We start from the raw sequence: 23,310 nt of genomic DNA, 5'->3' as shown, positions 1-23,310 counted from the left end.
TCTATCCGTACAAGATAAGCCACCTGCAAGAATTAAAACCAAACGACCATGCTACATGGTTGACATTTGCTCTGACATTTCTTGCCAGGATAGAGGTGGACGATACTTGGCTGTGGATAATTCTCTGGGGAGATGAGGGCCATTTTTACCTGATCTCCCCAGAGGATTATCCACAGCGAGAGCATCGTCCACCTCTATCCTGGCAAGAAATGTCAGAGCAAATGTCAACCATGTAGCATGGTCGTTTGGTTTTAATTCTTGCAGGTGGCTTATCTTGTACGGATAGAACTTGAGAACTTTTCGCAGAACTTGCCATACCGTCGAAGGCGTCGTTTCCAATTGTCGTGCCACTCCCCAGGCGCTGCTACTACCAGGAACCAAGGTCCCCTGTGAACCTTCAACAAAATTCTTAGCTGTTTCACTACAACAGCACCAAATCCACCGCAACTGGCGAATTTGGGTACTACTCTTTTTCTTTGCGGAATCTTTTTCCCATGTTGTCCTTAGTCACTCTCCCAAATTTGGCAACAGTCTGGCTGTTACATTGCTCTACAGATGTCTCTGAGTACCATCAGTTTAAAAAAAGCACCCTGTATATTAGTTGATTATATTAGTTAATCATAGAAAAAAATTTTGATTCCAAAGAAATGTTTGATATAATGCGTGATAATTTTGAAACAAAAAGTCGTATTTGCATAAATGTTATGTAGAATCGTACAAAACAATATTCCAAGTCCTTCTAGCTTAGTGCCTGAAACAAACTAGGTAACAGGTAAATGTTAATTTTGACAAAATGTTACAAATTTTTACATTTAGATGTCAGTTTTGATATATATATATATATATATATTTTTTTTTTTCTTTTAAATTTTCTCATAAAATGTATTGAAAAATATTGTATTTAAAACTGAAGATATTAATAAATGCATGTGATTTTTTTCATGTGAATATAATGATAATTTCTGGTAAATTTTTAAAATAATATCATCTGACTGACCTTGACTGACCTATATTGCCCTTGGTGGTCACTAGAATAGGAACTGGGGGTTGTGGTTAGTAGTTGTGTAAGAGTTAAAACAATAACACATATTACAAAATTTGTTTGTTGTTTTATGCCACTGAAAGGAAAACATTTTTTTATTTTATTAATTGTAATATTTAAAACTTTTTTATAGATTTAAATTTCAGAAATACTTATAAACCTGAAAAGTTTTAATGTATTTGAATGATTTTTATAGTTACAAATTTTGTAATAATTTACAATTTCAATCCAACATGTTGGAAAAATTTAAATAATGTGCAAAATGATTTTTTTGCAATATTTATAAATATCCGCATAGTTAGAAGAAACCTTGAAGTCATTATGAAGTTATTTATGTAACTGCTCAACAATTTTTTTTGGATTAGAATAGAAATAAGATACAAATAATTGAAGGGTTCAAAATTATTAATTATTTTTTATATATTCCAGGAATTTTACACAACAACTTCAGAAAATAAGTAATGATGCTGGTATGCCCATTATTGGACAACCTTGTTTTTGTAAATATGCTACAGGCCCAGATCAGGTGGAACCAATGTTTCGCTACCTCAAATCTACATTCCAAGGTCTTCAGCTTGTTGTTGTAGTTTTACCTGGTAAAACACCTGTATATGGTAAGAATGTATTTATGAAATATTTTCATTTTAGTTTTAGAAGTACTTTTAGAGTGTTTTTCTACACTATTTAAAGAATAATGGAAAACAATTTTATTTCATTTAATGTGAAAAAAGTGTTGACAAATGTCACTCTAACTATAACTATTGGCACTTGCTTTCCTAACCCAATTGTGAGAACAAGTTTATTGAACAGATTTCTCAAAATGGTTCAATGATAACTTTAATATATTTATCTCATTATATTCAAAGCAATGCTGTTTAGTTTAGCAGTGTAGCTGATTTGCATGTATTTTTTTCTGATAAATTAAAGCAGATAGATAGATAGGTGTATGTGTGTATTCAGGGTTGTTAAAAAAAATAACTTTCCCAACTCAGAGGGCTCTGGAATGTGTTCTACTGCTTGAAATGAAACAACATTTGGACAGTAAGTACTTCAAATGATGTGTTCACCATGTATTAAATAAAAATATTTCATACAAAAAGTCACTGATAGGTGGCTCTGGAGCTATGCAACTGAAGTCCAAACCTGTTCCATCACTGGAGAACGGTATCTTAATTTAATATGTTGATGACTTTTGTAATCCCAGAGCTTCAACAACATGGATGCCTTCAGGATACCATATTCTATGCAAGATGATCATCATCCCATGTTGCTCGCTCTGTTTAACATGAGTTAAGGCAGACTTTCAAAGATGAACAGGTGATCAGCTGTTACTTCTCAACAGCTTGGCCTCCTCACTCATCTGATCTCACCCGATGTGACTTCTGGAAGGACCAGAACGATTGTGAAAAGTGTGCATCTGTGTCAGATCTAGAGGACAGCATTTATCAACATGATCCAAGAGGACCCATTGCATTTAGCAGTGGTAAGCATGCTTTTGCAAATGGAGAACATATTGAACATTTATAACCATGATTTACATAGCTCCAGCACCACCTATTGGTGATTTTTTGTACGAAAAAATTTTATTTAATAAATGAAAGCATATCATTTGAAGTACCTGATGTCAAAATGTTTCATTTCGAGTAGTAGAACATGCTCCAGAGCACTCTGAGTTAGAGAAGATATTTCATAAGAAGCTGTATATATTAAGTTTTTAAATTTGTTGTTAAATGTCTTTTGTATTATCTTTCTAGTATATTTTTAAAATTTTATATGTGATTTTAAATAATTGTTATTTTAAGCTGAAGTAAAACGTGTTGGTGACACAGTTTTGGGTATGGCCACTCAATGTGTTCAAGCTAAAAATGTGAATAAGACGTCTCCTCAAACATTATCAAATTTATGCCTAAAGATCAATGTCAAGTTAGGAGGTATTAACAGCATTCTTGTTCCAAACATAAGGTAAACTTAAAATGCTATTATGGTAAAAAATACATAGATAAGTAAAAAGAATAGAAAACATTTTTTTATTTCAACAAACTTTTTCAAAATTAAAAGTTGATTAAACCAGAGAATTCTATTGTTTCTTTTATTGTTTGCATTATACTTAATTATTTAATGAATTAAATTATTTATATTTAATGATGAGTTTTAATAGATATATTTTGAAAAATTATTATTAATAATAATAATAATTAGAATAAAATTATATAGTTAGATTGATCTATAATGAATTTATTAACAAAATTATTATAAAAAAATATGAAATTGTTTTATTTTGTAAAAATTTTTCATTTTATAGACCTAAAGTATTTGGTGAACCTGTGATATTTCTTGGTGCTGATGTGACACATCCACCTGCTGGTGATAACAAAAAGCCTTCTATTGCTGCTGTGAGTAATTTGACTAATAATTTTTAAAATCTGTATATAACCCAGCCCATTACATAATCTGCACCTTTTCAAATTGTCTTTTAAACATAGATAACCCATGTGTTATCTGCATAAGATAATAGTAGATATAGTAGTGCCTTTTACTTCAAATTTAATTCATTCCAGGAGTTTGTTTGAACTCCTAATCACTCAAATTCCAAATCATTTTTTTCATTAGAAATAACAGAAAAGTGAATTAATCCATTCCTAGACCCTGAACAATACCTATTTTGATAAACTTAAAACAGCAAATACACATAATTTAAGGTAAAAATAATACAATTAAATACCCTAATAATAAATGAAAATTGCATTTATTGGTAGCCCACCCTGGACTTTAGCATCTTAATATAGATGTGTGATTTAATTATAATAGTTGTAAAATTTAACATATTATAGATAGTGAGAGATTTTATTCTTTGTTTAGAAGCTTACTTTAGACTTTTTACTTCACATTTTATTTGAATAAAATCAGTTTGTAATGCCTTTGGATAAAAGCATATTGGGCATACTATGCTTTGAGTTTTGAATAGGATATAATGCTGTGCAAACAGTAAAAAACATTGTAATATGTATGAGGAAGATACTCCTAAACTTCAAACATGTGAAATGTGATTTAAAAAGTTCTGTTTGGGAAATTTTGAACTAAAGGATACAAAATGTATTGGATGCCCAAATGCTGTCAACAAATAACACAAAATAAAGTATATACAATAAATGCACTAAAAATAAACCAAAAAAAAGCACTGAAAACATACAAGCATAATGTGAGAGTGAGAGACATCTTGGACACAACAGATTGCATTTATGCTTTGAGTGCATTTTTCTGTGCATGCAGTTTGAACTTCAAAGCATTGTTCAAACTCCAAGGGGAATTTTTGTCAAATTTCACATTTGAACTCTGAAGTGTTTGAAGTCCCAGGTACCACTGTATTTGGATTCACCTGTCTGTGCAGTTTTGAATCAGTTGTTAAGTTGCTGTTGAAACTGTTGATCTGTGCTGATAATAGAGACATAGATATTACTGAGACATTCTGAAGAAAGGCCTTGCCATTGGTCTAGGGAAGTTGTTCCCAAAGTGGATGTTACCACCCCTGTGGACAGTGAGTAAATGTAGGGAGATGAAAAGAAAGAAGTGGGTGTTAGAGGGTCACTGGAGGCAAGTACTGAATGGTGAAGGTTGAGATCACTAACAACTTTTCCATTTCCATGGTTGAGCCATGTTATTTTAGATTCAATATTTGAAATGTTACAGATGAAATTTTAATTAATTTTAATTATTAACAAATCATTGGACTTTTTAAATTTAAATAACTGAAATTTTTTTCCTTTTCATTAAAATGTTATGAATTAATAATAATAATAATTATTATTATAATTATAAAAAGATAATTGTGTGTATATTTGCAGGTTGTGGGAAGCATGGATGCTCATCCCAGTAGGTATGCAGCTACAGTTCGAGTGCAGCAGCATAGGCAGGAAGTTATACAAGATTTATCCTACATGGTGAAAGAACTTCTGATTCAGTTCTATAAGTCTACAAGATTTAAACCAAATCGAATTATATTTTATAGAGATGGGGTATCAGAAGGACAATTTCATCAAGTTAGTTATCAATATCAATATTGCTTTTTATTGAAATATTTTAAAATTTATATTTATGTAATTGGCTGTTTGTTCTTTTATATTTTTATTTTAAGAAAAGACTTTTCCAATGATTTGGATGTTTTTTCAGGTATAAGCTTGATTAAAATTTAAAAAAATCATTTTTTTAATGTTCAAAAATCTATTGCTTCCTATTTTTTGGAGGTCTTAGTGTTTTTCTACAAATTCCAAGTACTGGAAGACCTGAAAGTATTTATAACTTATAATAAATCTCCAATGAAGCAGGAAGTAATAGAAAGTTAAAATATTAAATATAATATTTATATATAAATTTTAATTAATAATATAAATGAAAATTTCATTTATATTATAGTCCATGCAGTGAAAGATAGATACTAGTCAGCCTGAACTGGAAGGGTCTATCAGGTGAAAGGGATGGAAGTTGATACATGGATCACAGTAATAAAAGTTGTATTAAAAAAAGTAAAACAATAAAATTATTTATGACAAAGATAGTACAAAAACATTTTGAAATTGTAAAAAGCAAAACAGCTGAAAGAGATAAGATCCAGGTGTCAACTCCTACAAGTCTTTTTCCATCCCCCTTCATCTGACATAGAACCTTTCACCTGAAGCTGACTCATGCAGCAAAAGACTATTCTTTTGCTTCATGGACTATAGTATATTTAGTCATTTATTCTTTTAATAATAGTAATTTTGAGATTATTATTATGATGATATTTTGAACTATAATTACTGTATATTTCTGCAGATAAGATGACCTTCAGATAAGATGAGGTATAAATTTTCATTAAAGTTCTATAGTTTTAGCATATACAGGTATACCTCGACTTACATCAGTAATTGGTTCCAGGAGAGGTGACGTAAGTCGAATTTACTTGTGTAGTTACAACGTAAGTCATAGTTTCGACTTATGTCGTAACTAAACGCCAATAATGGAGGAAACACCAATAATGAGCACTTAAAGACTGCTAAATAAGATGACAACACAGAAACACGGATGTTTTCATGGTTTGTTCCCTAGGATTTATGATGATTATATTAACATTTACTGTAAATGTACATATTTTAATATGATTTTATGTGCTTTCAACGCTTTTCTAGTGATATTACGACTTCATTGTTTGTGGCGGACGGATTTAAAGTCGAATAAAATGACTTAAACTTGATTTTTATTTTGCCATATACTTTTTTGACAAACGACGTAAAATCGGGAACGACATAACTCGAGAGGGGCGTAAGTCGAGGTATACCTGTATCTGTCCTATAAGAGGACTCCTAAACTATCAACAGCCTGTGAATTTAATTTGGATCAGTGATCATCGTCTGGATAATAATATTGTTATAGCATATACAGAATTATGTTCTATTCATATTTTTTCGAATGAATAAATTTTATTTTCTTGCATCTGGCAGCACAGCCTTGCAATTGTTGCAAACATTCGCACTGATTCCGGCATTTGGGTAATGACCTTGACTATTCACAAAAACATCGTATGGGCTATTCTATTTTGTGGACATACCCTACTCTCTACTAGTAAATAATTATGGTTTGTTCATTTTTTTATAATGGTTTTAATTTATATAAATTTCAATCTAATTGTTTTTTGTATCTGTCCTATAAGACAACCCCAGATTTTGGGGGCTTTTTTTATGATTCAACTATCGTCTTATCTGCAGAAATATACGGTAGATCATTATAATCTGATTTTCTATCTCAAAAATTCATAAAATAATGTTGAAAAATAATTGTTCAAAAATTTAATTCAAAGTATTAATATATTTTTATTATTTTAATAATTTTATAATTTTTTATATAGCCAAAGTTTATTTTAGTCATCTGTATATTTAGGCAATATGAGGACACACAAGCTTCAGACCATCCTAATTTTTTATGTATAAATGTATTATTTATACATAAGGCCTAACTTAACTATCTAACTTAGGCCTAAACTAAGACAAGACTAACTAACTGAAAAACACCCTAAAACTGAAAATTTACAAAAGCCAGCCAAAAGCAATTAGGTGATCGAGTGTTTGTAAATTTAACTTGATTAAAAATCAAAGAAATTATCTGTTTCTGCCTGGCAAAGCCAAAACAGGAACTGAGCTAGCTAAGCCTAACAAATGAAAAACACGTGAAAATGAAAAATCTAGCCTATTGAGAATGAAAAACTGGCTCAAAACATAAGCAGTAACACAAAAACTAACTAAAATGACAAAAAAAGCAGGAAAAAACACTCAATAGAGCCAAGAAACACAAAAGTAGACCTCAGCAAAAAGCTGAACACAGGCAACAAGCAGGCAGAGGAATTTTTATGCAGAAAGGATTGCAGATGTCTGGAGGAAGTATTGTGAGAAACTTTATAAAGACACTGGACAAACAAATGGTAATAATCAACTTCAGAATGGATGGACAGGGAAAGTTGAACCATCTATTTTTAAATCAGAGGTAGAAAAAGCCATAAATACATTAAGAAATCACAAAGCTCCGACATAACCTCTGAAATTTTAAAAGTAATGGGAGAACTGGGTGTTGACATATTTCATAAAATCTGCTTCTTAATTTGGAAAACTGAGAGATGGCCAGAGGAATGGTGTAAATAAATATTTATTCCAATTTAGCACCAACAGACTGTAGTAACTACAGAACTATCAGCCTAATTAACCATGCCAGTGAAGTAATGCTCCAAATAATTAATAACAGTTTGAAACCCTTCCTATTACTTGAAATAGCTGAAGAACAGCCTGGGCTTATCCCTGGTAAAGGAACTCTTTAACAAATCTTGAATGCTCAACAGCAATTCATAGGCTTTTTCAATGATATATTCAAAAAGCTTACGAATTTAATGTCAAAGCTTACCTTTGTTTCGTAGACTATACTAAAGCCTTTGATTGTGTAAAATGGTACAAATTGTGGCCCGCTCTCCAGAACATAGGAGTCCTGCGCCGTCTTATTTCGAAGATCAGAAATTTATATGAGAATAATTCTGCAAGAGTGAGTTAACAAAACTATGTCTAATACATTTACATCTGAAGCTGGTGTAAGGCCAGGAACACACATGCATAAAATTCAGCATAAAATGTAGCATAAAACAGAAAGCGTAAAAATTTTTCTGAAATTTTGGCTGAAACAGAACTGAAAAAAGAGTAGAGCATGTCTCTACTTTTTACACCAAAATTCCTCCAACAAAGAGAAGTTTTTTCTGTGACGTCAAAGTAAACATGTGGTTTTTATTCTAACAATGGTGGCAATGAAGGTTAACCCTATAATTGTGACAGTCTCGAAAAAACGAAAGATAAATGAAATAGAGGAGTTTATTGAATCCGTTCGACCACATCAGTGTCATGTATAAAGACACTGTATTTAAACAATGTTTATGGATGGCTATAGGTGCAAAATTTCAAATAACAGGTAGGTCTAGTAGAATCAATATATAGACCTAGTATTTAGATTACACGTTCTTTATTTGAATTTGGAATACAAGTGTATTAATTTAAATTTTCTATATTATAGCAGAGGAAGCAGAGAAAAAATGGAAGGTACAAAGGGATAGATATATGAGAGGAAAAAATTAATAAAATTAGCACTGTTGGTGGCAGTGGTGTTTTATATTCGGCCAGAATTTTTACGTGTGTGTGTTCCGGCATAAAAGCGTAAAACAGAAACTGAACTGAAAGCTGATTTCTGATTCAGTTTTCTGCCACACAATTTTATGCATGTGTGTTCCTGGCCTAAGATAAGGATGTATTCTCTTCCCTTTACTCTTTAATGCTTATTCTGAGATAATCATGAGAAGGATATTAGATATCTGGGACGGAGGCATTTCCATTGGAGGGGTCATAAAGTTAACAACCTGAGATATGCTGATGATACACTTATTATAGCATCCAGTGAATCAGAACTTGAATATATTATGAAACATCATGAAACTGAGAGCAGGGAATATTGATTGCTGATTAATGGAAGTAAAACGAAAGTTATGATAATTGATTGTTCCTTGACACAGACGAAGGAAATTGCAGGCTATAAAATGGTGAATGAATATGTTTATCTTGGATCACTTCTTATGAATAAAGGAGGATGCAATAATGAAATTAAATGCAGAATTTGCCTTGCTCGCAATGCAACCTTTAAATTATTTAGAATTTGGAAAGATTCTGCAATCACTATTTTTAATAAACTAAAGCTCATGAGAATGCTTATTTTTCCAATTGCCACTGATGCCTCAGAAACCTGGACCATAAATACCTATTCCTAGAAGAAACTTGATTCCTTTGAAACATGGACATATAGAGAAGAATGCTGAGAATCTCTTGGACAGAATACCAAACAAATTGTTCCATCCTAAATCAACTGAAAATCACAACATGCCTTACCACTGAATATACCAATCCTACCTTTGCTTCTTGGGACATATTTCCAGGTGCAAAAATGGATTTGAGAAACAAATTCTAGAACAGAAGATCGATGGCAAATGCCCTAGAGGCAGATGTCAGATTAGGTAGGCAGACCAAGTAATGATGATTACAGGGCATACAATGTATGAAGCCATTCATATGGCACAACACCTTGAGCAGTAGAAAGATACAATTAAAGCTGTCAATTCGTAATATCACCGCACCCTCTGAAGGGCATAGGACTAAGAAGAAGAAGAATATTATGAGTAAGAGCAAGATTTGTAAGCATGAGTATTTATTTTCCTTAAATGCTTACAATGTTGAAACTTTGGTATAAACACAATTTGGGCCCAATGGATCAAATTAAAGTTGTCTGATAATACATATTTCATAAGCATTTTTTAAAATGCATATAAAACATGCATTTATGATTTTTACTGCATATTTTGCAGATTTGACCATTTTCAGCACTAAATGAATGCTTTATGAACACTTTATAGGTTGTTTGAATGATTGCAAATGCTATTTTTTTTCAAATGATCTATAGTTTATTTGTTATCTGTGCAGTGAATCTTTTTGTGTATGTACAGTTCATGTGAACAATATAATATCACTCTGTTATCCAATAACAGATGAGTGCACAAAATTCAAATGTTTAAAAGAATGAGTTAGATGGTTTAAATTTAAAAGTCTCACAAATGAGCACATTTTGTTATTGTCATGAAAATTCTCATTTTCAATTCACATTCTCAAAATTCTTTGAATTAATTAATTCACAGCTGCCCAGTAAAGTAAACACATTCCAACACAGCAAAAATTTTTAATATACATCAGATAAACTTCTAAAACCTGATATTCTATTAAGGTGCGTTTTAAGGTTGTTGGGGTGTGTTTCCATTGAATTAATTGGATTAAACTCATTATAAATGTCAAACAATTTTTTGAGAGATTTAAATATAAATACAGTGTTTAATTAAATATAATGGAGGTAATTTCTTGCGAGTAAAATAGCTTCTGTGTATGGAGTATGTGTAGAAAATATTCTATTATATTGCATTAGATTCATCCAACAATATGGATAAGACAGCAAAAACTAATGCTAAATTGCTAAGAAAGTATGTACAGGAGTTTGGATTCTAGACATTTCAAATAGATAGAAGTATTTTTTATTGTAATGTATTCGACAAATTATTTCCTGCTAAAAAATGGTTTTACATGTTGAAATGTCCTTACAACAACGTAGAGTTCTATCAAATGAGCTCAGTTGAGCTACAGCTTCAAATTTTCAGCTCAGCTCTCAGCTGGAGTTCAGAATTGCAGATAGTCTCACAGCTCATCTTGACTTAAGGTGAATTTCTTCATGCTTACGTGATCTGTTGCCTGTGACAACATTTAATTTCAATTGTTCCTTTTGCTATTGCTACAATGCACTATCACCATAGTATAACTGTGCCTCCCTCTTGAACAAAAAGTGGGTTGCCCAATGGAGGTCTAAAACTAAAATTAAAAGTTGTACAACAGCTTCCTTTCACTTTTGGCATGTGCTTGGAAAATCAACCCCCATTGTATAGCATGTTTCTTGGGGAAAACTTTAAATTTTTGTGAGTAGTATATCTTTGAATGAGTCATGCACAGAAGCTAATAAATGTTTTTGATTTTGATATTGTGATTAATTCAGATTACTTAAGAATCCAAAAATTGTTTATAGTTCAATTGCTTAATGCTCAAGTATGTTTTATTTCAATACTTTCACTATAATAACAGATAAATGAAAACATATCTTAAGTGACCCAACATTCACTAAATAGAAATACAATGATTTTTTGAGTTAATAGTGTTGCTTTTTCTTAGTTATATAAATATCTTAAATATGTAAAGGTATTCATTGATTTTCTATTCTGGTTTTTCTTCCTAAAAGGAACTTTAGGAAATTTATTCATTTTTATTAAGTTGTGGAATGTCTTGAGGTTTACTTAAATTCAAATGGGAAATCCTGTATATTCTATTATAACATCTTGTGCAAAGGCCATTTTTTTACTAGAAAATTTTAAATACTAGAAAAGATTTTACTTAATAAATTTAGAATGCTGTTTTTTTTTTTTTTTTAATAGAAAAACATTGCAAATATCTTTGCTTGCTGTTTGTCACTTACACCAGTGACAGTCCAAAACAGAATTCTTATATGTAGACACGACCTTTCCTTTGAGGCTACATCCCTGCAACTGGTGTAAATGACAGAAAAAAACTAAAGATATTCACAATGTTTTTATATTTTTTAAAAAAATTAGATATCGTCGGCCAACGTTTTAAATATTTACTTTAGAATGTTTATTTTTGTAAAGATTTTAAACATACGGAATGTGTTCTATTTATGTAAATTTGATCAGCAATATTCAATAACCATTTTTTGTCTTAAGATGGGCATTTTACATGTCTGAAAATGTTTGCATATAAAAAATAAAAAGATTGCATAGGAATAAGATGTATTTGTATTGATAAATAATTTTATAACAAATATAGTTTTTCTACCATTATAAGCATGTTATGCATTTAAGAACTTTTTGAAAGTATTGTGTGCACTTGTTTTTATTTATTTGTGTGTAATAAAATCTTAATGTTTTTTAAATGTAAAACTCTTTATAATAGGTTTTATCACATGAACTTTTGGCTGTCAGAGAAGCGTGCATGAAACTAGAAGGTGATTACAAGCCAGGAATAACTTTTATAGTTGTACAAAAACGTCATCATACAAGGTTGTTTTGTGCTGATAAAAAAGAACAAATTGGAAAAAGTGGTAATATACCAGCAGGAACAACAGTAGATGTTGGGATAACACATCCAACAGAATTTGATTTTTATCTTTGTAGTCATGCTGGAATACAGGTATCTTCCATAAAATTTTAGATTTTCTAATTAATTTTTCAAATATTTTTATAATTAATTTCAAACTGTTTTCAAATTAATATGAAATCAAGGTCATAAAATCAATATTGGTTTTTGAGTAAGTATGTTCTTTGTTGGTTTTCTAACATCAGACAGGTTGGGTGAACTTAGAAAGGATATGTTCTTAATTGTAAGGTTTTCCATAAAATGCAAGATTGAAACATTTCTAATAATATACTAAAATATAATAAAACTTAATTTGCTTATCTATTGTTTAATAATGCCATTATTAAAATAAAGTATGTATTTGTTTCTTTTTATATAAATTAAAATAAAGTCTTTATACATATAGAAAAATAGATTTAATGATTTTCTAACTAAAATGTCAGCATTAATGGTAGAAGTTTACCTAGGTAGTCCCAATGGTGGCACTTCTGGTCGTCATCTTGTTTGTGAATGCGACATCCACAAACAAGATAGCAACCGGCATTTAAAGAAATAATCTTTCACTCACCATTGATGTATTTCTAATTCTTTTTCTCTGATTTATCCAGTAAAAAGCATGGTTTGGATTCTATCATAACTTTGTCCTTTTCCATCATAGAAACTTTTTCCACATTCTTAACACACATCTACATTCTTCCTCTTACGATTTTCAGATTTATTTGACACTTACTTTCAGGACTGAAGGTATTTTCCAAACTAAAACACATCTCACTCCTGGGCTAAAACTCGCTCATATGCTGAACAAACAGGTTGAACCTTTCTCCTAGGTTTTTCATTTTGCTCAAAACAATCTCATTGATTTTGACAACCTTTCCAGGTCCATACAATTTTCATTCTGGTAAAATTAGACAATGAAACAATTGTAATGTGTGATGTGAAATTTGCCCATTCAACTGCTGTTCGACTACTCATGCCCACAGCCAAACAGGTGACACTCAATGTGCATTCTATGCAAATTAGATGCAAATAAACAAAAAAGTAGTTCCCCAAGAAATTTTCCCAAATTTACTTTTAAAAATTACTTCAAATGATGAACTGTTTATCTTGCATTTGTGACATCCAAAACACAAAATCATAATCCTTTCAATAATTTAATTTACAATGAACATCACATTTTGAAAAAACTGTATCTGCAGGTTGCATATCAAACTTTATGGCAAACATATCAACCGACGTATTTCTCTTTTCACAATTAAATTCCAAATATTCTCATATTATAAAATGAAAAAAATCCCTTGAAGCATACTTTTGCCAAAAAAATTGTTGATGTTTTCCAAGCTCACCATTACAACAATAAACGACAAAACATGAATTATAAACTTTGAAAAAAAATGATTCACACGACAATACGTAACTTTTTGAACCTAAAAATTGAAATTACTCTTACCACAGTTATAAAATGTTAGGAAATTATTCTAGTACTGAAATGACATTAGAAAACTTGTAAACTAAAGACAGCAACACCTAGGTTAACTTTCAAAACACACTTTCCCAATGGTGGCACTTCTGGAATCTCGACACGTGTTGAGATTCCAGAAGTGCCGCCATTTGGACTACCTAGGTAAACTTCTACCACATTAATTAGTAGTGAAATATAATATAAACTAGAATACAGTCAAACCTTGATATAGCTTTTCCTAGATAGTGGTACTTTTGCAAAGTGCCATCAAAAACTTCTGAAATGGATCTTTTTCATAAATATTAAATAGAAGGCTCTTCAGTATCTGTAAATTACTAAATTTGTAATTTCGTATCGCAGAGGACATTATCACCTAATCATATTTTCAAACTGTCAAACTCAAACTTCTGTGCAAACTTCATTAGCATATATTTTTTTTTTTTTTTTTAATTCAAAGTACTTTGGTTTAGCACCATACTCTATTTAGTGTCAGTTTCAGAAGTAAACAAGTAATGATGGTATATCTAGTTTGACTGTATATTAATATTCTATTTGTCTTCTTTTAGTTAATAAATAGTAAAGAATATTAATTATGTATTTACATCATTTTGTTATTGATTAGTACAAGGTCTTCCAAAGTGGATGTTACCATTTTAAATTACTATAATTATGTCAATTATCTGCAAAGTATGCAATGTACACCAATCAATAGAGTAACCAAGTTTCATTATTAAGTTGGACTTCTTTTCAGGAATGAAAAGAAGTCCAACTTAATGAATAGTGTTTCATACAAGATAATTTCAAAATCTTTGAAATATTCTACCATCAAAGCTGAACTCTATTCACAATATCTAGTGTTAAACTGTTCACAAAATTTACTAGCTGGTTTCAGGGTTGGATTCCCTCAATACATAAACTTTATAGTTTATGTATTGAGGGAACAATAGTGGATTGTTTAATCTGGTGCAATCTTTGTTGGACAAATTTTAATTGCCAAATGCATGAAAAGTATAGTGGAGAGTAAAACTGCCAGATGAAAAACTCTGCTCAAAGAATTTTCTATCATTGAGAGAAATAACTGCAGCTCAAATTTGAAAGAAGAGAAGGAAGAGTTTTATGCAAGAAAAATATTCTTTACAGTTCAGAAATTAGATGCAAAAACACTACTTGCATGCATGTAAGTATCTTTTGAAAACTCTCCAATGAGCAGAATGATCCTAAGATCATTAAAGTGTTTGAAACCATATGAAAGAATTTTACAGAGAAAAGTTGTACAGGGTTGCAAAATGCTTACCATTTGATGTCCCAAAACACTTCACAAATGGAAGCTAGTTCAGTTGGAGCCTGAATCAGCTGATCAGAAGGAAACTAATGGAATTGACCATTACTGAAGACACTTCTTTGGATTGCAGAAACCTGCTGGGATACCAAAATACCCAACTATGTCTAACATAGTTGGGTATTTTGGTATCCCAGCCAAATCATTGTTGGCTCTTTCCCATGACAATGCCGTAATTGAAAGAGATTTTTCCATTTCTAGATGGGTTCTGACAGAAGACAGAGCAGCAATATCAGAATGAATGATGAATTCATTGTTAATAGTAAAAGATAGGCTTTGTATTTACAGCAATAATGCCTTTTTGATGCCAATTACAAAAAAATTACTTGACTTAGTCCACAATGCACATGCTAGTTACAAAAAATTTTTTAAAGAAACAAAATAAATTTAAAGAACAAGAACAAAGAGAAAGGAAAGAAGAAAAGAAAGAAAATTGACACATTTGAAGCTGAGTTGAAACAGAAAAAGAAGGAAGAAGCGATTCAAAGAAAAAACAAGGGCTAAAATATTTCAAGAAATCAGTAATCAATTATAAAAGGCAGTTAAAGAAAACGACGTTGTAGAAATCCATCTTGCTCAGGGTATGTGTGAAAAAAGTTCAAACTGAAGAAGTGAAAACAAGAGAAGTAGAAGAACTTCAGGAAAAGTTAAACAAAAGAAAATCATATTTAATAACAAATTTCCTCAGTAAGAAATCAAAGAAGTGACTTAGAATTGTAAATCTAATCAAAATATGTCAATTTCAGCAATTTTCCAACTAATCACGTATTTGTTTTAATCTGAAACATGTAAAAATGGTTACAGTAATAAAGGAAAGGTAACACACAATTTATTAGAATGTCTTCCTTTAAAATGCATGTATCTTGAATCAACATTTTGTTTTTATATCCAAATTGAATTAAATATTGTAAAGCATGAATGTGTATATGCACATTTTTGGTGTATGTTTTCATTAGTTTTGTAATAATGAGTCTCCCTCAATATTTTTAACAGTATCTGCTTTTTTTTTAAAATTTGGACTTTCTTTTCTCACTTATTTTCATGTCATAAGTGCTTTAAGGCCTGCAGGGATGTAATTGTAATTATTCTTAACCATGAATTATTTCATGCATATAAAATGCATTCAAATTTTTTTGTCTTAAGTAGTGTTCAATACATAGGCAAAAAATTGGAATAGTTTATCAGCTTCATCAAATAATGGAATAATGCAAATTAACATTTTGACAAATGGAAGCTACTTCAGTTGTAAATGTACCATTGCTATTACAAGTAAGTAGGTATTTAAACAGTTTTATAAATGTGGGGTTGGTAAAATTTGCCAGGAAATCATATCACATCAAAATAGGTGGAAAAAAGGATCTCTCAAATGATGCCAATAACCTCACAATTGCTCTTCACAGTGGTGGACATCCATAATACAAAATTGCAGGAAAAGTTGACTCTGGCCATTGCAAAACTGTCAGTGCAAAATTCTCAAGAAAACTGATTCTTCAAAAAGAAGGAATTGTGATTAAAAGAAAATTGCAACAAAAGACAAGAACAAACATTAAGATTGTTTTTTGTCTGTTGACTCATTTCCTGTTTCATGCCAGTCCACTTTTCCTAGATGTCTATAGGAAAAGTGTGCTAGCATGAAACATAGGAAACAAACATTAAGTTTATATATATATATTTTTTTCTTTTCAGAGTAAAAAACTTAGAAAATGAATATTAAAAATATCTGATTGATAAAAACCTTAATTGTTATATTTATTTAATCTAAGAAAACATATAATACATAGATTTGTAAGTTAGTCATTTACTGAATCCAAGGAACAAATTGTTATTTTATATTGTATAATCGTATTGTATTTACACTAAATTAAAAACTTATTAATTAATTTAAAAGGCTCTATTTAAATGTTTCCAATGTTTTAGTTGTAGAAAGTTATGAGAGATTAGAGATAAGCTAAAGTTTTAAAAATTCTACACTTTATTCTTTTTTAATGTAACAGTTTAATATTCTAGAAACCAGTAATTTTCTGAAGATAGAACAATCATGTAAAATATTCTTAAACTTTCTCCATTGAAACATTTTTTTAAAACTTGTTTTATACTTTGTTTTTGCTTGACATTATTTCAAACTTCTAAATCACTCAGATAACCGTATAATCTGAATACTTATACCTTAATATTTATTCTAACAAATAAAAGCTTTTCTCATAAGATATTTATATATAAAATGTAAGTTATTTTTTTATATTTAATTATTTATTTTTTATATGAAATTAAAATATTTATTGAAAAATAATTTTCTTAGGGAACAAGTAGACCATCACATTATCATGTATTATGGGATGATAACCAGTTTTCATCTGATGAACTTCAATGTTTAACATACCAACTTTGTCATACATATGTACGCTGTACGCGAAGTGTATCTATTCCAGCACCGGCATATTATGCGCATTTGGTAGCATTTAGAGCACGATATCATCTGGTAGAAAAAGAACATGACAGGTATTTATTTTTTATTTTAAAATAAATTACTGTACTTGTTAAAAATTATGTAGTTAGTTTTGAATTCATAAACATACTACTGAAACAACGATATGTTGTCAGATGTAACAACCAGTGCCAGATTAACCAATAGACAAATAAGACAAATGTCTAGGGTCCATAATTTGGAGGGCCTGGCTTCAGTACAGAAAAAATATAAATAAATAATAATAAATTTTAAAAAAAATAAATACAGTAAGACCCACTTAACGCAGGGGATGTGTTCTAAGACAAGAAAACGCTAAATGAAACAGCGTTAAACGAGATTATTTTAACACAGAGTAAATAGGGAAAGGAGAACAAGTGACCAAAAATAAACAGATTTTACTTTAATTTTAAGTTTTTTTTATTTTAATTTGTATAATATGTGTTAAATAACACACAAACATGCACACAGAAATGTAAAGTTCATTTTTTGTGATGAAGGTCCTGGCTTTTCTGAAATTCTTGTTTTTTTGCAATAAAGTCATGTAGTTTCACTTGTCACTTTTTTTTCCTTTTGTTAAGCAAATGTCAGTACTAGAAGATCTCATCCAAAATGCCTCGTTTTGCTTTTGTACTCCTTTCAAAATGTGGCTCATTTGCTACAAATTGATCAATGATTTCAGTTATTGTTACCAAACTTTTACTAAAGAAATCTGTAGCAAGTTCTTTGGGTTCTTTGTTTTCAGACTCACTATTTTCCAGTTCTACATGAATTCCTTGTTCTGCCAGTTCTTGAAGGTTGTCGTTGGTAAGGCTCTCACCAGAAACTTTCAGTAACTCCTCAATATCCTGCTCATCTACATTTCCTAGTCCTCTTGTATCAATTAGGTTGACAATTTGGTCAACCTAACGATATTAGCGATAGGCTCTTCTTGTTGAGAATTCTTGGATACCTTCAGCCGTAACTTCTTCCACACTCCATTCATGCATTTATCAGTTAATTCTTGCCAAGCGAAGTCGATATTACCTATAGCATTCATGATGATATATTTTTTTCAAAGTTACACAAAACAAGCATAGATTTAAGGAAAGTACAGTGCTAAGACGAATTCCATCTTTTGCTGATTGGTTTGTGTTCGTAAATAATTGAATTATATACAAATCAGTGAAATGCCACAATAATTTGAATCAGCGTAAATTTTGAGCTTTTTTATAGACTTCGAGCAGACCGCATTATATCGAATAATCATTAATTGAAGCAGCATTAAACGGGGTCTTACTGTAAATACTTTTTAAATAAATCTTTAAAAATATAGAATAATGACAAATAAATGTTGTCATAATAATTCATGAAGTAATAAAATTGGATTTGGTGCTACATACTATACCAGTGTATAGTGTACGTGAGTTATTTATACACTATAACTCCAAATATGCATACTGTACCTGTATGTTTACTGTTCACTGTATCCGTTTGCAACTACAGTTACTATTGTAACAAGAAATGTTTTTTTATTTATTCTATGAATTAGGACTTAACAAGTATAAACACAAATGGTTATGTTACAGTAGTATTCCATGAGTGAAAAGATAAACGTGTCTTTGTGATATTTATAATAATTATAGTGAAATAATTAGGGAAGAGAGCATTTTGGAGAGGAACCCAGTTGTGATTAACTTTTTTGGGAAATAAAAGAATAAGTTTAAACTTTATGTTTTTTGTCATATCAGAAACTCTTTTATTATACAATTATTATTGCATTAGTATTTGTATTCTCTGTTATTAATAAAAATTTTAAGTAACATTATTTAAGACTTCTTTAGATGGAACTTATTTAAATGGGCCCCGATTTAAATTTTGTCTAGGGTCTGCTAGAGGCTTAATCTGGCACTGATAACAACATTTGAATGTCTTCATGAAATATGATGTTAATCTGCATTGTTATTTTACAAAAAAAGCAAAGGTGTTGATATTCATCATTTCAAGGTGGCAGAAGAAACTTAACTCGTGATTAATGTCCAGAATAAACATTTATGCTGAATCTATCAATTATCTCATCTATGTATTGATGATGATATAGTTTTTAAACTTATTAAATTTTATTCAGATTATAAAAATAAATTTGCACTAATGAATGAATTTGTGTTTGTTAAAATATCAAAGTAAACTTTTCAATTTTCAAAAGTAAAACAAAAAATAATAATCAAACAGTTTCATATTAGTATGTTATCTGTTTTATATAATTGTTTTCTTTTAAATTTATATTATGCACTTATCAAAAATAGTTGCAAAAATAGATTCATTTGATCATTACTTATTTTTGACAAATTATCAATATATGAATAATATTTTAGGAACATCATTTAAATTTTGATGACAAAATCTTGGAATTTTTATTGGAAATACTTTATCATAACTTATATAATCAGCCAGGAATATTTGCACAAAATACTTTAGGTTTATATATCACACTAACCTTATAATGCTTTACAGTTATTTGTAACAGTATTTTGTATGTTAGGTGTGAAAATCACAGAAATTGTAAGAATATGCAGCACAAAATCATAAAAGAATAATCAAATAATCACTGTTATAAATTATGGTCTCTCAGACCAACAGCCTAACCTAATAAAAAGTTACTCCCAACTAGGGATTGCAATTGCTGGATCCCTCATCCAGCAATCCAGCTGGATCCAGCGCATTTTTCGGCCTGCTGGATCCAGCACTTGGTGCTGGATCCAGCGCTGCGGATCCGCAAATACTCAATTAGCTTTCTAAATAATTGCGCAAAAGTCTACGTTGTCGCGTTGCTGCTTTGCTAACTATTAGACTGCTACTAATTACTTACTAATTATTGACTCACTACTTTACTAACACTAATAATTAAATTACTTATAAATCAACTATACCTTAATCAATCCAGCAAAATTTAATTAAATAATAACGTATTCAATCGCTTTTAACGATCTTCCTCAGTTACAAAAAAATACAATAGAACATAAAATGTGTTTCGACTAAATATAAAAAGAATAGTGCTTAATTACATCCCATTTTTTTTAAACAAGATACATAGATGTACTGCCAGGTCTGATAATTTTCGTATTGTATACCGACGTAATCCCACTGTTTTCAAACTTTTAAGAAACGATAAAAAGAAAGAGGATCGGAATTCAACAACGGGTATATATATTCGGTGCCTTTACATAACCAACATTTCAATTCCAAGCTTGTTTATGTGGGTGCAACGATGCGCAGTTTAAAACAAAGGCTCAAGAGCACAAATATACAATCAGTAAGAACCTTGACAACACTGCGCTGGCATCATACGCAAGACACAAGGATGTTAACGTCCAATGGGATCAAGCGGCAATTATAAAAACGACGATGAATAGGCAAACGGTCAAACATCTTGAGAGATTGGAAATCTGCAAGGCGCACATGACAACTGGTTGTATGAACCATAGAGATGCGGACTCATTGTCTACCATGTGGAGATTCTTTAACATTAATTAATGTTATTAACGGACAAAGCTGGTTTCGTTGTTATATCTTATATACAGTAATACCCGAACTTACGCGATAGGTGGGACCGAACGATAACCGCACAAGTTGAATTCGCGTAAGTCGGGGTATAACTTCACATATAAATACATACTAATTATTTTTAATTGGGGCCGGAGACTAAAGAAAACAACAATTTAGAAAAAAATGTTTAATAAAATCTTAGATAATACATATGTATAACAAATTATATTATTAAAATCGTAAATCGAAGTTATTTTGTTATAGAAGGCTTCCTAAAATCTAACAAATTTGTCTGACGGCTCAAAGATTTTTTCTCCCGCAAAATTTCCTCGTAGCATGCTAATAATTTTTTTTTATTTTTCGTTTTGTAGAAGAAATGCGCTTTTCGTTGGAGTCTATATTTTCTAAAATTTGTAACCTCTTTTTAATTAAACTGAGGCCTTCTGTCAAGTTTCCAATCGTTATTCGATCATCTGATTGAACTGGGTCTAAAGGATCAAGTTTTGCCAATTTACAAATTTTCATTTTTGTATCGAAGTCTTTGGAATGTAAAGTTAACATTATTAAAGATGGAGTTTTTCTTTTCTTGTTTGATGCAGAAGAATCAGTTCTACTTTGTTTGGATGACACAGTAGAGTCTCAAGTCTCCGTAGATATAACACAGAAATAAATAAGTCAAAATAAATTGTAGCTATGCGTCGATTCCACGCGACATGTCCGAACCTGTAAGCTGAACAATAGTTTGGGGGGAGTGAGTAATCAAGGGTTGAGTGGCGCTCAAACAAAAGACGAATCGTCGAGATTTGAAAATCACGTAACTCCGGGTTCGCGTAAGTCGAGGTATTACTGTACGGGGTGTTTTTTTTAAACTGACGGTACTCAGAGACATCTGTAGAGCAATCTAACAGCCGGACTGTCGCCAAATTTGGGAGAGTGACTAAGGACGACATGGGAAAGAGATTCCGCGAAGAAAAAAGTAGTACCCAAATTTGCCGGTAGGGGTTGATTTGGCGCTGTTGTAGCAAAACAGCTAAGAATCTGCATAAAATTCAGCTGCAATTAACAAACACACGAATGAATAATCAGACAGAGGTTTCAGTGTAATAACGAAAGTTTAATTACTCAGCAAATAACCTTCTCTCTTCTTCAATGTGATCACCGTCCTGCTGGAAAAGGTATTGCATCCTGAACACCGTGTTCTCTATGGCCGAATGAAACATGTTCGCAGGAATGTTCATCACGGTTCGAGAAACGTTGTCCTTCAAAGTCATCAAGTTTGGGACACTACCAAGATAGACCTTGGACTTTAAGTAACCCCACAGGAAAAAGTAACATGGGGTTAGATCCGGGGAGCGAGGCGGCCATGCAAGTGGAAAAAAGCAACTGATGACCCTTTCTTCAGTGAAGTGCTGGTAACTTTTTTGCTACAACAGCGCCAATCCTCCTCTACCAGCGAATTTAGGTACTACTATTTTTCTTCGCGGAATCTCTTTTCCATGTCATCCTTAGTCACTCTCCCAAATTTGGCGACAGTCCGGCTGTTAGATTGCTCTACAGATGTCTCTGAGTACCGTCAGTTTAAAAAAAACACCCTGTATATACTTTTTCCGCTATTTATTTTGTTTATTTATCTATATTTTGTCCGTTTGGACGTTTTCCGTTAATTTTTATATTTATTCCGAACACATTTTATGTTTTACATTTAATGTTTTACTTTTTTTGTAACTGAGGAAGATCGTTAAAAATGATTGAAAACGTTATTATTTTATTAAATTTTGCTGGATGGATAAAGGTGTAGTTTATTTAACTTATTCTATTTCCAGTACATAGTTTTATATACTTATAAATAACAACAGACTAATATGTAAAGCCTATATAAGAAAACTGGTAAGACTGATAGCCACTTAGCCACTGATTATCCGTCCTTACATTATTATAATATATTAATATAAATTAATCAGTAGAATTACCTTTGCTGTTATTTAACTTAAAGATTACATTATAATTATAATCTAACTAAACATTTAAAGTTAATTATCTCTATCTCAAGTGTTAAACCGAACCAAAGTTAAGTTTACTACCTAAATGTGTAAGAAGTTTTACTGATTTATAGTGACCAGTCTAAATAATAAAAGCTTCTTAAGTATTTTTTAAAAATGTTTTATTTCGTTTAAAAAACATAAGGATAGATAG

General features: G+C 30.8%; 1 protein-coding gene across 1 annotated transcript in view; it reads left to right on the top strand.

Annotated features, from left to right (window-relative positions):
• The window catches only part of LOC136988274 (protein argonaute-2-like), a 91,443-nt gene that overhangs the window by 56,809 nt on the left and 11,324 nt on the right, over positions 1-23,310 (top strand). Inside the window, exons 13-18 of the mRNA XM_067286134.1 lie at positions 1,472-1,656; positions 2,845-3,004; positions 3,345-3,435; positions 4,885-5,079; positions 12,148-12,384; positions 17,428-17,627. Coding sequence (XP_067142235.1) covers positions 1,472-1,656; positions 2,845-3,004; positions 3,345-3,435; positions 4,885-5,079; positions 12,148-12,384; positions 17,428-17,627 — 1,068 coding nt within the window. The remainder of the gene's footprint in view (positions 1-1,471; positions 1,657-2,844; positions 3,005-3,344; positions 3,436-4,884; positions 5,080-12,147; positions 12,385-17,427; positions 17,628-23,310) is intronic.

This window comes from Centruroides vittatus, unplaced genomic scaffold (assembly GCF_030686945.1).
Source record: "Centruroides vittatus isolate TY-2023 unplaced genomic scaffold, ASM3068694v2 scaffold_324, whole genome shotgun sequence".
NCBI classification, from domain to species: domain Eukaryota; kingdom Metazoa; phylum Arthropoda; class Arachnida; order Scorpiones; family Buthidae; genus Centruroides; species Centruroides vittatus.
This window is presented reverse-complemented; position numbering and strand designations above follow the sequence as displayed.